Source organism: Apus apus, chromosome 21 (genome assembly GCF_020740795.1).
Source record: "Apus apus isolate bApuApu2 chromosome 21, bApuApu2.pri.cur, whole genome shotgun sequence".
Lineage (NCBI taxonomy): Eukaryota > Metazoa > Chordata > Aves > Apodiformes > Apodidae > Apus > Apus apus.
In genome coordinates, this window is record NC_067302.1 from 6,004,010 (window position 1) to 6,018,011 (window position 14,002).

General features: G+C 44.2%; 1 protein-coding gene across 1 annotated transcript in view; it reads right to left on the reverse strand.

Moving 5' to 3' along the window:
• The window catches only part of CSMD2 (CUB and Sushi multiple domains 2), a 262,798-nt gene that overhangs the window by 228,779 nt on the left and 20,017 nt on the right, over positions 1-14,002 (reverse strand). The window contains exon 2 of the mRNA XM_051638216.1: positions 10,993-11,209. Coding sequence (XP_051494176.1) covers positions 10,993-11,209 — 217 coding nt within the window. The remainder of the gene's footprint in view (positions 1-10,992; positions 11,210-14,002) is intronic.

Consider the following 14,002-nt stretch of genomic DNA (forward strand, 5'->3'; position numbering starts at 1 on the left):
GGTCTGTTGTCTCTGAACTAAGCTTTTTGCATCATGAATTCTGTTCACATGCATTCATGTACTGGGAGGACCCCACTCTGCAGATGTTTTTCATTCAGGGCAATATTTTTGCCTTCAAGCAAGTGCACACGTCCCAGAGGAGTCAATAGGAATTAAGTGCTACGTGAAACAACCCTGTCCTTGAGCATGTATTTGTATTTTCTAGTCACAGGGCCTTTAAAGCAAGGGCTGGCTTGTGCATAGGGGCATGAAATTGTAACTGAGGGTTCCTTTTCAGTCTTTCTACAGATTCTGTGTTGACTGAAAAGACAATTTTCATGGGAACCACTGGGCTTCCTGAAACTCAAAATTAATAAACCCAAACATCCCTCCAGGCCCTTAACTTCAGATGTTCATTTGTCTCTATCTGGTGTCCCTGGAACAAGCAGAAGAAAATGGGCTACCTGACAGCACAAAAGGTGACCAAACATTGTCTTCCCCTCCAGATCCAACAGCCTTTCTGCTCAGAGAAGATGAAAAGTGTCCCTATTAGTGCTAAAACTGAGCTTATTCCAAAGAAAGGCAGAAATACAGCTTCAATAAGAAAAATAGCTATAGTGCAACTCCTACCCTCTATGCCATCGATTTTCCTGTCTCCTCCTGCAGTGAAAACCTGCACTAGAAATGAGATTAAACTCCTCCCGTTCCTTACTGGAAGCTGCTACAGTTAAAATACAAGTTATTCCTCCTCTTGAGCCTTCAACCAATGCACACAGTTGAAATTCTTTCCTCCTTCTGATGTCCTGGTCTTCTCCAAGCAAGAGCACAGGCAGGATCCTCTTGAAGCAACAGTGATTTAACCAGGTTTATGTTCCTGTAAAACCTCAGCACTCCTGTTCCAGAGACCCAGAAACAGCCAAGCTGGCAGGACAGCCTGGCTGGTAAAACTGTCCTCATGCCTTCCTCCTTAAATCTGCTGCCCAGGCAAATTTAAAGCATGGGGATGAACACGATGGCAGACAGAATATGAAATCATTCCCCAATGGCCTCATATGTGAAACAGCAGTTCTGACATCACTGTTATTTAGTATAGCAATAAAAAAATATAAATGCTAATGAGAAAGAAAAGCAGTAAACTCTGTTCCTTGTTTTTATTAAGGGCCATAACAAGAAGGTGAGGGTGGTAATAACAGCACGAATAATCATCTTCCATTTCTTCTGTACCTCTGGCCAAATGGATTATTGAGTGATTATCCCCTTAAATTGCTTGGAGCCAACACTGAATGTGTGAGCTTTTCAATGTGTTTTTCATTGGCTTAATTCTGCTCCTACTGTGAGGAACCAAACTAAACCAATGCCAGAAATGCCACTTCATAAGCTTGCCCTTGCTTCACAGTACAGCTAAAATCAATACACCAAAACAAATCAGCACAGAAATCCTCTACTCAATTTGCATCCTTCTTCATTCTTTGCCTCAGGTTTGCCTCTGACACTGCAAGTATTTCTGGTTCATGGCTCCCCATCTGAGGCAGAACAGCAAAACCTGCTCCCCAGAACAGCTCTGCTAGAACTGAAGTCAAGAAAATCCCTCAGCACACCAGCAGCTGCTGAGGCTCAAGGGTGGCCCATCCCCTGGGGTCTCTGTGATGCTCTCCACTCCTCCTGGAGCCCAGCTCTCTCACCTCTTGGTCATATCACCACCTTCCCTAAGGCCAGAACATCCTTCCCAGTGGAAACATGTCCCATCCACCCACCAAAGGAGTCAAGCACCAGAGACCCACTGACTGCTCTGCTCAGCAGGTTCAACTCACCAGCAAACATTTCTTTTGCCCTAGAACAACACCAGCCAGCCCACACCTCGGGCCCTCTGCAAATGGCTCTCCCCTCCATCTGTTGCATATTTTCCTGTTCCACTGGATCAAGTACAACATGTCACGTTCTGTGACGCAGGCTCCTGTTCTGGAGTGTAGGTGCCATAATTAAAACAGAGCACATTATTTTTCTGGTAGGATGCCCACCATCAGCTCAGGCTGCAATCAAAATAGTTATTGCAGCTGGCAATCCAACAGCCTTTAAAGCATAAATGCTAAAGAAGTGTCTCAGAACATCTAATGAAAATGCATTGGATTGCATCGTTTAACCCAGCATTAAATTACACCACACCATACTTCACTGGTATTTTTTTTTCCCCTGCATGTAATTTAAAGGCACCTATTAAAGAAAATTCCCCATCAAATGAACCACTCTCTTCACAAGATGCAGTTTAAATGACACAGTTCCTTAAGTGCTAGTCTGACACCCCTGCACTATCCCAGGACAATATTCAAGCTAAGCCAGGTGGGAGGGGCTGTGTGGAGAAAAGAGCTCAGGGAGCTGCCCCCTGGAAACCAGTCCAGGCTGAGCCTGGGAGACCTTCACCCTGTGCTCCTGGTTAACAAGGAGGCAGTCAGCCTGAAGTCATCTGGACGGTATTCATGAAGTAGTCAACTAATCCATTATCAACTGGGGCCAACAGAAAGAGCCCAATAATTTCCAATTGACTTTGAATCAAGGTTTATCTGCCTGTTGAGCTGGACAGCTGGTTGGTGGGCACACAGCACTGAGGAAACTCACTGGCTCCAGGGAGAACCCAAATATACGTTCAGTCCCTCCACTGAAAAATGGGTATGAGTGCTATGAAACATTGGCAGCTTTCTCAATCTTGATGTAAAGGACGTGTAAGCATTGTGCTCCAGCTGCTGCAGGGAGAACACCTGCAGAAATACTTGGGTATGTTTAAAAATTAAAGTCTATGAGGAAACTGGCAACAGCCACATGCAAAGTCAGTGGTCACTCACAGATGTCCTCCTCAAGGCTGCTTCATGGGCGGATGTCAAGAATAAAAGAACAAATGCAAGAGATCAGGGAATTTACCCCCAGCAATCCATCCCATCTCAGATCTCATTACAGGCAGCAAGTTTTGTTTCTTTAAAACACACAGCTGCTGATGGGTGTAGGGCAAAGTAGTCTATAGGGGGCCAATATCTTGTAATTCCTATTAATACCTTAGTTTTAGAAATCATCTTTCATCCTGAAGAAGTGCAATGTCTCCCCCGAGTCATAAGCTGAATCCCAGGAGAACCACCCTGCATCTCAGTGTAACTTTACAAAGCTGGCACAAAAGCAGAGCTAGATACCCTGGGCACAAGGGCTTCAAGATGGGCACTAAAGCTGAAGCTGACAGGTCTTTGTTTCTCACATATCACTGTCTGCAAAACTCAGCACTAGCTCTGTCTCCAGGAGGGCTTTCCATGCCACCACCCTGCTGCCCAGGCAGGGACCTGCTCCAGTGTCCTCATGGCTCCTCCAGCCTCCTCTTCCTCCCACTCATCCCATACTTCTCTGCCCGGTTTATCCCCTGCAGCTGCACCTCAGGCGCTGCCACCTCAGCCTCTTCCACAGGTCAGATCCCCTCTGTTTTCAGCCAGAAGAACCATGCAGATCTTTTCCCCTATTTGCAGGAAGTGTGGATGAAAGACAAACCCCTGAGGAGCAGCTGGCTCTGCTAGCGTTTCCTCAGGCTTGCCTGGTTCAGAGTTTTCTCCCTTCTTCTCTCTATTCCTTTATTAAACAAACAAGCAATTACAATGAGATATTGGCTTGGTTTTTTTAAAACCATGCTGACAGAATAACTGGTAGCATTAATCTCCTCTGACCACAAATAAAACAAGCAGAGCATAATCTGAGACCACTTCAGCTCGTGCAGGCTGCAGACACTTAAAAGTCAGCTCTGTCTGCAAGGCAGGACTCACTGGTGTTACTCAGACAGTTGCCCTTTAATTTTGATCCCTGTAAGGCTGAAATGATGCTCCCAACCCAAAAATTCTCAGCGAGCTCAGAAGGATACTGTAATGATATAACAACAGTATCAGTTCAGTTTAATTTTCTCAACTTGCTGGAATGATTTATGCTCAAAGTCACGCTCACACCACAGGAGTCCTCTCCTCACCTCTGACACTGACCAAGGCTTCATTAACTAACAGGCTCCAGGAACAGACACAGGGCTCACATCCCAGCCTGGATGGATTTCTTCACTCCTTTAAAATGAGGTTTGAGTCAATTCCCAACAGAAAAGTGTTATTTATGGAGCCTAAAGCCAGCACGGGCATCTCTAATATACGAGGTCTTCGTGGCTCAACTTGGGAACAGGTGCTAAGCATCAAATTTCATTAAATTTAATTTCCATACAACACAACAGAATAAGAGCACAGACTTGGATTTCTTTTTATTAGTTTAATCACATCCCATGCTTATTTTTCCTGTACTCTCTCAGATAGCAGCAAGATGCAAACAAATCTGACAAACTTTGCCTTCCATATTCTCTGTCTTGTTATTTCAAACAAAAAAAACACAAAACAACCCTCACAGATTTATAGAACAGTTCACCAAATTTTAGTAACCTCTTGGCAAATCTCAGCTGATATTCTGGGTAAACAAAGAGAAGTCTGGATATAGACCAAGTCAGGCTCAGCAGTGTCAATTCAAAGCTTGGCAGTTTGAGGTTATTTCTGGCTTTCTTAAAAAAAAAAATCATCAGGGGTGTAAAATCTAGTAAATGGGAAAAACAAGTTATTGGAAGTCCCTGCAAACCACATGAGGCTCCTTGCTGAACAGGAAGACATTCCCATGCCAGAGGTGCTGCCAACAGCCCAATATTCACACCAGCCCTGTAGCAACATCAACTCTTCTGCTGCACACTGCTCAAGCACCAGTGTCCCGTGGCCTAAAAACTTCACATTTAATGAACGTTAAAAGCAGAGGAACAAAAAAAGTTCTCAGTCCAACAGCATTCTGAACAGAAATCCCTCTTCCCACCACAATACAGGTTTGCCTGCTCTTATTCCTTAAGATGTTAATATATATTTATTTATAACAACACATCAGAAAACAGAATTTATTGACAACAGATGAGAAGGAAACAGCAGAAATTCACTTGTTATAAAGAGTTAAAAAGAAGCACCCAAATGGAACAAATAAACACTGCAAGTGCAGTCAAAAAAGTAGGTTAATAAGAAATTTGATTTTTATAAGATGCACTGTATGATGAAAAACCTGGAACGTCCCCTTTTTCCAGTTGATGAAGATTTATCCAAAAAGACTAATATTGATTCACTTCATACTCTTTATTCCCTTGCCCCCTGTGTGAGTGCTGACTGCTGAGCAGAACCAGGATAAAACCCTTGCTAACTGCTGCTGTTCAGCAGGAGAGCCCAGCAATGCTCTAGAGGTGAATCCAGTCCCACCAGAGCTACTGCTTGCCCTGGACCTCATCATTTCTTTGTGTCCATACTCCTTGGCCACACAAACTGGGAACAGCTCCAGCCAGAGGATGCCTTGCCATGCACCTGGGTAGCTAAAGGGCCTGATTTCCATAGCTTAAAAAAGTATATAAAAATGCTAGAACAGCAGCATTTCACACTTCCATGTACACACACATCAGTGACAACACAAGCTACCAACCCAGTTCAAATGAAAATATTTATCTCCTTCCTGTCCTTGATCAGACATTGGAAGGGACTGCCCAAGGAAGTGGTGGAGTCACCATCCCTGGAGGCGTTTAAGGCGACTGGAGGTGGCACTTGGTGCCCTGGTCTGGCTGATGTGGGGGTGTTAGGTCATCGGGTGGACATGATGATCTCAGAGGTCTTTTCCAGCCTCAGTAATTCTGTGATTCTGCAAACCTTGTATTCCACTCTAGCAGCTCTCTTCAGCTGTAAGCCTAAATATTATAAACATCACTGAAGACCTGAGGACAACTGCTGCATCTTTGGAGAGCAGAAGCCTTTGTGTCTTCCAAGCAGCTACACAATCCCAAACACACTGCAGGGAGATCAGAGCCAGGCCCCCCCTAATCCCACCACGCTCAGCACGGTGGCAGGGAAGAAGCTCCCACCCCAATTTAATCCTCAGCTCTCATCACCCAGCCTGATGCCCTCTCTCCTGAAACACCAACTGAACACAGCCTCTCCGAGCTGAGCAGCCCCAGATGCAGCTGCTTTAACTCCATTAGCTTTCCTGGACTTTCAGATCTAGTTCCATCAATTATCTCACACACAAAGTTTAAATATTCAGATTCTCTCAGAACAAAACAACAGGGCCATGGGCAAAAGGCCCTAATGCAGCCTAAGAGTTACCTTCTTAGGGGAAAATAAAGTGTCTTTTATTCTGTAAAGCAGAGAACATAAATTTAAGTGGGTTTTTGTTGTGGGTATTTTTTTTCCCCATGGAGTTAATGTGAAGTGATAAAAAACTCTTCTAAGAGGAAAATGGTGGAAGGATTTTGAAGTTCACTGAAGATGACAAAGATTTCGTTGGCCCTCCATTTTATTTACTTTATCCTTAGTAAAAAAGAACTGTGGTCACCTTGGAGAGGGGAGGCAGCTACAAAGGAACATGTCACAGGACCAAAGGTGACTCAACACAAAATCCTAATAATCCAGCTGGCAAATGCTGCTTCTCCAGGGATGTCCTTAGCAGCACTGACCCCCTGCAAGCCCAGAACCTGCAAAGCCAGAACCCCAGAATGTTGTTTTAACCCAGGTTTGCATCTCTACAAGGCAGAACATGTGTGTGGAGAACTGGCACCTTCACTGTTCCCTGTGTCTCCTCTCCTCCTCCCTTCTACTGTTTTTAAGATCAAAAGCTTTTTGTTCACTTGATTGGTAATTAAGTACAAGTCACCCTGTCCAAGTTTTCTAAGAGTAATTAAAAGGTTATCAAAGAGAAGCAGGCAAGTACAGGTATTCCTGTTGTATCTGTAAATAGGTCACCCCAGCAGATAACTCAGCGCTTATCACTACTATCACATAGTTTTAAGTTCAAACAAAACACTTAATCTTTCAGTCAATTAAATATGGCCAAAGAGATGATGTGGCTTTTAACTGCAGTTACAGCAGAGACTGGTGGCAATTCTCCTCTCCTCTGCAGCCCTCTGCCCAGGAAGGGGAGCTCCTCCAGTAACAGCAGCCACTGCATTGTGGTGAGGCAGGAGCTGGAAGGGAAGCTGCTCCCAGGGCCATTGAGCAGGATGTATTCAGTGTAGATTTCTCCCTTGCTTTAGGTATGAAACAATTGCAGTAAATGATTTGTGAACATCTCCTCACCCTACACACTCTGTAGGCATCAGAATGGGTCAGTTCCTCACAGCTGTGCACTCACACCTCCTGGCAACCCCTGTGCAAATGCAAACTGCACCACTGAGCTTCTGGCTACAATACTTGTTTTTCTTGCTGCACTGGCTCAAATAAACAGTTTCTTACCCAAATAAATTTGGTACCATTGAACCATTTCCTTTGAACAGGAAATGCAGGCCAGAAGACCAGGCAACCACCTACCCAGGTCACCCAGGAAGGGAGGCCCAGGGGCTGTAAGGGCACAGAAGTTCCCCCAGCATTGCTCAGCACATAAGTAAGCAGTCTCTCCTGGTAGACATGATTGCATATTCTGTCCCTTGGCCTTTCCAAAGTTGCTTTAAACATGCTTGAAGGACAAAATAAATAAATCTGATTTTCTAAATTGACCAGTCCTATTTTGAATGTAATTCAATGGCTCCCTTCAGACAAACAGAACTAGGTAGCTGAAATTACCAGATATATTGTAAATACATTTTTCCTGAATCTGATTGCAAGCCTGAAACTTCAAATAAGGAAACTGGCAACTAATTTAAGATTCTCACATTAAAAGTGTCCTGCAAAGTACTAGCATCAGATGAAAAAGCTTTAAGATATCATGTGGCTTTCTTCTTAACTACTGCCTGGTTATGTCACGTAACAACAGTCTGACAGAAAAAGGTGCAGACTCTCCCAAACCCCATAGCAATCTCAGCTCCATAAATAACTCCAAATATTCAAATTTTAGTCAAGTCTCTGCTGAGCTTCTAAGCCCAGCACTGTGGGAAACCAATCAGGAGAATAACCTGATTGGAGCATCCTCTGAACAATGACACAATCAGCAAAGCTCAATGGGAATTTGCAAAAAGACGGTTATTGAGTAACTGCAGTTTTCAGATCAGGTCTCCACATGCATCCCTCTGATCCCACTGGCAGTGCAGAAGAGTTAGGAACTTGAAGGATGAGCATTTGGGGAAGTAACAAGCACAAACACTGCTGAGGAGAAGGGAAAGCCAGATACAGGCACTGAAGGGAAGTTACAAATCTCATCTGAACTCCTGAAAACACTCAGCTCTCCCGCTCAAGTCAAGGGAGAAACAAATCTGCAGCCACCACTGCTCTCAGGTTTCAAACAAGATGCTTTTGCAATGGTCCCTGCTGAAAGCCAGTGCGTGGTGGTGGAAAAAAAACCAAATTGTTTGAGAGGAGCTGAAAGAGCCAGGACTCAGAAACAAGCCCTGCTTTTAGCAAACAAAGCAAAGTCATGGCACTGAAAGATGACAACAGCCCTGGGTGTCTAAATTAAGACACTGAAACACATTTAATATTCACATACTCATCACAAACACACAAGGCAGGTTCCCTAATATACAGTAAAGCAGTTTATTAGCACATGTCTCATTGGATTAAGTCTGGTCTCATTCTATTAGGGAACTTTCACACCACATTAAATTGCAAGGCAACAGGGTGCTTGCCAGCACACGTGACCACAGCTGTTAACCCCTTCTGAGACACACAGACATGGCACTGACACCAGGGCAAGGAAGCTCTCAGGAATATAAGGCTGCAATGGAAGAGCAGGGTCCTGAGGCAAGTGACCATTCTCCAGCCCTCAGCACAAGAACATGTCATCAACACCAGCTTCATTCCCTCCTGCCAGTCAAGCAGGTCTGACCTGCTGCAGTACTGATGCTCAACACCAGCTGGGGCAGGCAGGGATGCAGTTCCTCTGTTAACTGCTTTGTTCATCAGCCTGGGACACACTGAACAGAACAGCTGCCTTCTTTTCTACGTAAGTCTGGTTTTTTCCTTTCCTTCTACACTTGCTTACAGCTCATTTTGGCCCTCCTCCTGGCAGCACCAGCTTTGACGAATGACGCAGGGTCATCCGTCTTCCAGTGCTGCACCTGGGTGATGAATTGAGTACATCTGAAAAGCAGGCTGAGAAAAAACAAAATTGATAGCCACAGGAAAAAAGAAAAAAGGGAGGGAAAAGAATAAATGAGAAAAAAAAAAAGACAATGTTGGGCAACAGTTACAGTTTGAGGTGAGATTGATGAACCAAAAAAAAAAATTAGCTAAACAAAGAAGTGAGACAAGAAACAGCACAGAGGAGCCAGCTGCAGGTTTTGAAGTTGCTAATCTAGAAACATCCAGGAGGAGAATGCAAACATCCATCACACAAGAGTCCAGATCTCTTTTACTTTTGTAAGCCCTCTGTAAGTGCTTTCAGACCTCCAGAAAGCTCAGTACCTTCCCCCCATTCATTTCACTTTCCTCCATTGTACTAAATACATTTCCTGGACACCTCATCTCCTCATTACAGATGAAACATTCTCACATTGCTTTGTTCTGGTTTCATCCCACCACTCTCACTCTTCTACCCAAGCTGTGCACACAGTTCAGTGATGCAGAAGGACCTTACTTGTCTCCTCACCTTTCCCATATGCAGGGCTACCAATTAGCAGGACAGTATCCAGCTGTAGCTCACGTCTGCTGTAGGAAGATGCCCTTTCTGTTTCTCCTGTCACGCTTAGAGCAATGCTTGGATGCAACTTGTCTACAGCCATCTTACCAGTTTACTCCACCATGACCCTAATTCTGAATTCCTTCCACCCATGGATTTTGCTTCTTTAGCAGAACCTCCCACACTTGCCTAGAGGGCAAAAGGAAACATCTGGCACTGCTGAAGAGCAGAACAATTTGCCAAGGGCTTCTCAGGGCGAGAGCAGGAATTGACTCCTCACCATACAGAGCCTCCTGAGCAGAATTTATACCAGATGTAGACACCCTTTACATAATACCCAGAGCAAAGCACTACGCTAGCCTCTCATTAAATGATGAGGTGCCATAATTAAGATTATTCTCAAGCACAGTTGCAAGAAGATGTGGTTTATTTGCATAACTGAAATAATCTACATAAAGAGCTGATTTCCACCAGTGTTTCTCTAACTCACATTTTCCACTCAGGTTAGACCAGACACTGAGGTCAGAGGATCTGCCCCAAAGTGGTTTGAAGTAAAATTAATTTCCAAGTCTTCCATGACTCCAGCATTCTTACTAGGGATTCTAACCCTGGATGCTGCCACTGTTTCTATTCCTTTCTGAATAAATTGCTGTCAGACTTCAGCTGCAATCAGACACCCCAGCAGGCAAGAACAGCCAGGTCACAAGTCACCAAGCTGATTTTGTCTGTGCCTCAGATCTGGAAGGTCTGAGATCACGACTCCTTCAAATGCAGAAGTCTGACATGTCATAGAACATTTGCTACCACAATACTTTTTTTTTTACTCTTTTTTTTTTTTTCCCAAAATCAGCCTCTCATTTAACTTTTTTTTAATGCCAGGATGGTACCTAAAACTCTCAGAGATCAGAATCCATGGAGAGTCTTCATGATAAAGTGTATCACTTGGCAACTCCTTACCCCTCAATATCCCACAGCTTAGTGGGATGTGTCAGTATCACCCCGTCCAGCTGGGGCACAGACTGCAAGCTCAGGAATTACCCAGATGCGCCCACAAAGCATTGACAGAGCTATCAAATGAAACCCATTATCCATCCTCCCACTCAAGAGAATCTCTTTTGGACTGAGGGAAGCTCCTCTGCACATTAGCTCTGCTTTCCTCTTGCTCCATTTTCTAATTAACTTCTCCGGATGTCTAGAATGACTCTTGACAAATCATTACTGTCAGGCATTCAGAGAAACATTTCAAACCTTATCAGAGATAAGAGATCAAAACAACTGTAAGAGCTGCTCATGAAGAAGCACTCCCAGTTTATTGCAGCATAAACCTCCAAACTAGATTTAATCCCAGCGGCAGAAACAGGAAGATGGTTAAACACATCACTGTTCTGAGCAATGTACCTTGTTCGCAGGTTCCCCTGCTGAGGCAGGCCATCGTAGACAGACAATACATCAAAATCTTCCTCTAATGCAAAGGACTGGAAAACCAGCTGTATCCTGTGCTGCTCCTCAGCAGTGATTGTCCACGTGCAGTTTGCATAATTGGGATATCCATACGGAAAGCCCGGGCTCTGTATCGTCCCGTTTGGGCCCTGCAAAACGTGGCTGCAGTTCTGGGCTGGCGAGAGAAAAGACAGAAGTTCAAGTCAGATGCTGCAGGATACACATGTAATATTTGTCCCCCAAACAGATCACACGGGATTCTTTCCATCAAATTGCTTCTCAGTTCTCGGGTCCAGGAAACAGATAAAGGTAAAATCTAGAGATGCATGTTTGTCCTCCCTGCAGAACTGGACCCCAGATACCATCTCCTGGGCACTGCTCCCTCTGGCTGGAAACACCACGGGCTGGTAACAGCTGGACTGCACTACTTGGGAACACTCCATCCCAAAGATAAAGATCAACTGCCATGATGTACAATTGCTGGATGTGTGAGATTTTCTGCTCTCTGGGGAAACAGGTACATAAATGTGTTTTGGGAACAGCCAAGATGGCAAATTCTCCTCAGTGTTTTCCTCTCTCCTCACTGCTACTTTACCTAAGTGTCTTCTGAGGTACAGGGAAAAATTCACTCCAAACAAACTAGTCTAACTCCTACAGGCTTTAATAGAATAACTCCTCCACACCAAAGCTGAATTCCATGCAGTTTGGAAGGCAACTATTGTGAGACCAAAAGCAGAATTTCACCTTTAACCCATGGCCACCATCAGAGCTGCTGACCACTGCTGCCTGCATCTGCTCCAGCTTGTCTTGCTGCTGCTGGCCTGCTTACCCCAGCTCATGGAGATAACCAAGGCTTTCAAGTTGAAATGAATTAGATTAGAAATTATTTCTTTGATTTCTCATTGCTTTTTTCAAAGGCAGCAATGGCATTTGCACTTCTGAGTGCCAAACAGCTACAGGTAAAGAACTGCAGAGTAGTGCTCATTAAAGCCAAATATAATTAGATTGACCTACTTTGGTGCAAAAATGCTTAGAGGAACTTCTCTCTGCAAGATGAAGTTCACAGCTTTATGAATCCAAAACGGTCAATCATATTTACTACCCAGGGACTCTTTTTGTATCATGTTTATTAAATCAATGAGAGTTAGGACAGCCCCATAACCCACCAGGGACTCCAACTCAGCTAGCACACAACTCGTTACTAGGGCAGACTAAAGCACTTTGCATTTCTCCAGCACCTGGCATCTGCCTCCCTCTGCACTCTGTCAATACACAACACATGCACCACTGGGATCTACCTCCCTCCTCCACTTCAGTTCCATTTATTTGGAGAGTTCTCTGAAAGGCTGCATTACCTTGGTGCCAGAAAGCTCCTCAGGGGTGGGAATATCACCCTTTCCAGAGTGGTAAAAGCAGGCCTGGTTTGGTGTAATGACTTGGAGACTGCCAAGGATCTGTAAGTTTCAGTTCTCTAAAATTCAGTCACATCCTCTGTTCTTCAACCAGACCAGCACTCAATAGACAATGTGGGGATATTAAATCTGTCCCTACTGCACATTTTTTATTTTAATAATAAGTAAATGTCATCAGAACAATTTAAGAAAATTGGGAAATTAAAGAGGCTGTACCTCTTTATTTCCTGATTATATAAAAGCTACTCATGTTGCATGAAGTTCAGAAAATAAACTCAAGGTCAGAGAGACATTGTTCCAAACACTCCTAAGGTCACATGAAAGGCAACAAGCTTCAAGATGAATATAAATTTATACTGCCCTTGCATAATCAGTGATTAAAACAAAGGCCAGAAAAATGTACAGAATCTTAAACCTAGCTGAAGAAAAACAAATAGATAATAGAAAAATAGGACACCGTTTTATGACATATCAAATCAATCTACTGAAATATTTGTGTGTCGGATGATTCTGACCAAGATGTGCTTTGGACACAGCTAAAAGAAAATTGCTTATTGCAAACAAAAATTAGTTTTTCAGAAGCTGACAATCTGGAAAGCAATATATTCTTCATCAACTGTAATAGCAGGGAACTTCATTTATATTGGGCACTGCTAGAAAAACGTCGGCAGGCACGGGAAAGAGATGCAGGAAGCCCCAGAGAATGTTTGCAGCCCTGTAATTTGCTTTCAGGTTTTAGTTCAGTTCAGGCTTGACTGACAAAACCTTATCTCAAGTCTCAAGTACATGACAAGGAGACACTTTGTTTCTCCTCTGAAGACTTGCAAAAACAATTCTCTTCATCCCTTTGGCCTGGGAGCAGGAATGAAAGGTATGAAAGGATCATGCGGTTTCTGTGTTACAAAGTTCCAGGTGAATTCGTCTTTGACAGAGTCCAACCCTCTTCCAAGTTTTCTGGAGTGTTCTCTCCAGACCAGGTTTGACACAAGGCCCCTCCATGAACCTCAGTCAAGTAAAGAGCAGCAATGACAGGACAAGCTGCAGCCAGGGACCCTCCTGACACCCTCTGCAGAGCACCCACCAGCCCTGGCACCAGGAGTCAGGACCTTCCAGACTCCTGCATCTCCCCCCACTGCCCGCTCTTTATTCAAATCTACAACAGGGAATGAGTAAAGTAAATACACAAAGCCAAGGATCAGGTGTCACCTGCTGGAAGACTCAGTGTGCCAGTGTAAATATTTATGCAGCTATTCCAGATTCTAATACAATATTCACGGCCTCCTACTTTCTGAAGGTAGAACACCAAGACGAAGCGCATCCCCCGACACGGGTTTGCAGGCACGTGTCCTGTTTTGTGACAGAGATCACCAGCCTGGGAGTGGAGCTAATCCTAACTTGTGTGCTGCCAATGCAACCTGCTCTTTTCAATTCTGGAAAGTGGTTTATGATGAGAGGATACCTTTTAATGAATCCATCAGTGTAATTTTATTGCGGTAGCACTTAAAGTTTCCAGACAAGGACAAAGACGTTCTCCTGCTTGGCACGGAGCAGTGGAC